The 3,665-nt window shown below is 32.4% G+C and overlaps 1 protein-coding gene across 5 annotated transcripts in view; it reads left to right on the top strand.

Moving 5' to 3' along the window:
* Positions 1-3,665, top strand: part of LOC128881990 (TAR DNA-binding protein 43) — a 12,690-nt gene that overhangs the window by 3,089 nt on the left and 5,936 nt on the right. For all 5 annotated transcript variants that reach the window (XM_054133504.1, XM_054133505.1, XM_054133502.1 and 2 more), the window contains exon 3: positions 574-714. In XM_054133504.1, the coding sequence (XP_053989479.1) occupies positions 574-714 (141 nt within the window). The remainder of the gene's footprint in view (positions 1-573; positions 715-3,665) is intronic.

Below are 3,665 nucleotides of genomic sequence, written 5' to 3'. Positions count from 1 at the left end.
AAAGCATCGTTAGATGATAATTACTTTTTTGATGAAGGTTGAAAAAATATCAGTTTGTATGGGATGATAACACGAAATTTTTTTTCTATTTACAGTTTATTGTTAGGAGGTTTAGTTTCATAGATAAAAATTCAAAACTTAGAAGACCTCTTTTTCATGAAATTGCAGCAAACCTTTAACTCATCAATTTTTATTATCGAAACTAAGCGTCCCATGAATAAACTGTAAATATAAAAAAGTTTCGTCTCACCTTCCCCTATAAGGAAATATTTTTTAAAAATTGATTTAACAAACATAAACACTTCTCTGACAATGAGCTCATTTGTCTAGGGCATTACGTCCTTCGCAGTCAAATGGTTAATGTTAAAATTGAGAGCTGAAATTTTGTAGTAATCTTTCCTCATATATTTACAAGGTAGCATTTGCAAGGTATTTAGAGGGTGTGTAACATAGATTTAAAAAATCATTAAAACATGGACCACCCTAATATACAAGAATGTTTAATCGTTACTCGTTTAACGATTTATAATCTCTGTAACATTTATATACAACCTGTACCGTAAATGTCTACAGGTAAAAAAGGATGCAAAGTCCGGGCAAAGCAAAGGATTTGGATTTATTAGATTCGGAAGTTACGAATCCCAATTGAGATGTCTCGCGCAGCGGCACATGATCGATGGTAGATGGTGCGACGTCAAGGTTCCCAACAGTAAGGTAAGAGCACCCGATATATTCGATAATAATCATTCGTTGTTTCTACGGATATCATAGAGTAGTTTCTAAATGCTTAAAAATATTTAACGATCGTTTCAAATTGAAATACGTATATATGATATTTGCATGGAAATCGTGGACCTGTACATACATCTTCCATGCACCGAATGAACAATCAACATTGCACAATTACCATACATTCTCTGCTTTAGTTTATCTTTCGCTTGCATAATAAATCCAACAAAATGTTCAACTATGTACGCCATGTAAAAGTTTTGTGTATCTGAAACCCTGAGGACAGAACTGTTGGATTTGTTGCAAGTGATTGGCAAAGGCGATGTTTGCACAATTTATTATTATTATTATTATTAGGACACACTGTTGCAATGGAACAGCATAAATAAATATTCCATTCGTGCTTGAACCGGTCATGTACAGGTCTAAGATGCATACGTCAGGGCATTAACTGAACCGTAAAACTATAGTGCGAATTACAATGATAAAAGAACAATCTAGATATCTGACTATGGCACATACGTGGATAATTTGCTTTAGAAATTCTTTTTCTATTCTGAATCATTGCACAAGACTCTAGGACAATTGATTTCCGCTTATAATCTTTGAATATCATCTTTATATGTCTCTCTAGAATGTATATTGTGGTATAAATAGGTGAATGTGTAGACGATTTAAATGGTAAATTTGTAATGGTCGAGTGATAAATGTGCGTGAATGTTTCACGTGTGTGTCACACGATGCAATGGGAGATAATTTAAGAAAGTATGCTTGCGTGATCTTGTAAATAACATGGTACGTATGCCTGTGTCGTTAAATAGTGTGGAATTTACAAGTATGATATGAGAGTACCACTGTCAGTTTGAAATAGATTCGAATTACCTAGGAATGCATACCCGATTCACAAGAAACTTGAAGAGAATTGAGAATTTCCAAGGGAGCCGGTTTGCAAATTTCTGTCTTAGCTGCGAACACTAGTGAAATTAAATGTAACGTTGGTTTGCTACATCTGGCCAAAGTATCGCGATTAGAACGACTCAGGGAAATTGGTAGCCAATAATGGAAGTGAGTTTCAAACGATAAACGTTCTAGTACCGTTAAATGTGTGCTTTCCCTTTCGAACATTGTAATGGGTATGGTTTGCGTGACAGTGCGTGCGATTGAGAACCTTTTGCGACATGTAACGTTACGAATATAGTTTGAGCCTTGAATTTTTGCGAAACGGAATAGAGTAGAGTATCAATTTACAGGGTACGATGATATTCAGCATAACACTGGTTAAATAAATCGGTCAAAACTTGTAATAACTCGTAGTGCCAAACGCCTAGCGTGGAGTAAAGTATGTGTTTTGAATTGAGAAAATTTTAACGATTAGAATGTAATATGTGTATGACGGTATGGTATGGAATGGTATGGAATGGTATGGTATGATATGGTACGATGAAGAAGCCTAAAGAATGTCGTTAGTGCGACGCTGAGCGAGAGTGCGTGTATGTTAGGGTGGTCCTTACTTTAATGATTTTTGAAATCTATGTTATGCACTCCCTAAACACCTTGCGAACACATGCAACAAAATTTCTGCGAAATTCAAACTCCCCAACATTAACACGTTCTGTGAAATTCAACTTCTCTAACATTAACCTGATATTTATTTTCAATTCACAGCTCTACGCCTCTTAGAATTTCCAGCAAAAATCATCCCACGAAGGGTTAACACTTAAACCTTTGAAAGTTTTAAATAGAAAATACATGTCATTTTTGCAATTAGTTACTTCTGTTTCATTAATTCCAATAAAAATTAATGAAACAATTTGAAATTTGTTAGAATTGTTACTAACAGTAATAGGAAGAAGCCATAATAATTTCAAATTTTTATCTCAATTATTTCCTCGTGTACCAGTCCAGTAATTATGAAGCTAACTTGTGCCGAAGCTTTCTCAATTAATTTTATTTTACAACTCCTGTGAAAATTAATGAAATAATTTGAAACTTGGCAGAGATTTTACTTATAATAGTAGAAATAAGGCCTGCAAATTTCAAATTTTTATCTCAATTATTTCCTTGTACATCAGCTTTGTAATTATGAAGCTATTTGAAGTTAAGCTTCATGGAACTTTTGTTAATCAGTTACTTTTAATTTAATAACTCGGGTAAAAATTGATGAAACAATTTGAAACTTGGCAGAGATTTTACTTATAATAGTAGAAAGAAGGTCTAAAAATTTCAAATTTTCATCTCAATTATTTCCTTATATATAACTTCAGTAAATATGAAGCTATTTTCTCTACTTCAAATATTCTAGCAATCCTATCTTAAATGTTTTAAATATAAATTGTTCAACGAAAAATTTCGATACACAAAATTTTTGAATTACCTGAAAAGGAATTTTTGTTTATGGAACATTTATAATAAAATATATTCATATTTAAGACATTTAAAATAATATTGTAAAAATATTTCAACTAGAGAAAATAGTTACTTATTTACTCGACTGATATATAAGACTAAGAAATTCTGAGTGAATGTGTTAAAAGTGTGAATAAACAAAATGATTTATGATATTTTATTCTAAAAACTGTAAATAGATTCTTTTTACATGCTGAAGTATATAAGAATAAAAACTTGAAATTTTTAGGGCTTCTTCCTATTACTCTAAATAATAACTCTTTGCACTCGAGGCCTTTTTTTCTGGTATCTGTCAGTAACTCAAGATGTTTCTTAACATTGCCATGAATTCTAAGCTATTTAGATTTGAATATAAGGTTACCTTTACCTCATCGTCAATCATTTTATTGACACTTTGAGCTCCAAAGAAATGAAACTTAAAGAAACATTAGGTATTGTAGATTTGCTGCGTGAAACCTAATGGTGACTGAGAGTCACCTCTCGAGTGCAAAGGGTTCATAATGTACAGCTCTGTTTTTGAGTAGCGTTGA

The sequence above is a fragment of the Hylaeus volcanicus genome, chromosome 9, assembly GCF_026283585.1.
Source record: "Hylaeus volcanicus isolate JK05 chromosome 9, UHH_iyHylVolc1.0_haploid, whole genome shotgun sequence".
Taxonomy (NCBI): Eukaryota; Metazoa; Arthropoda; class Insecta; order Hymenoptera; family Colletidae; genus Hylaeus; species Hylaeus volcanicus.
This window is presented reverse-complemented; position numbering and strand designations above follow the sequence as displayed.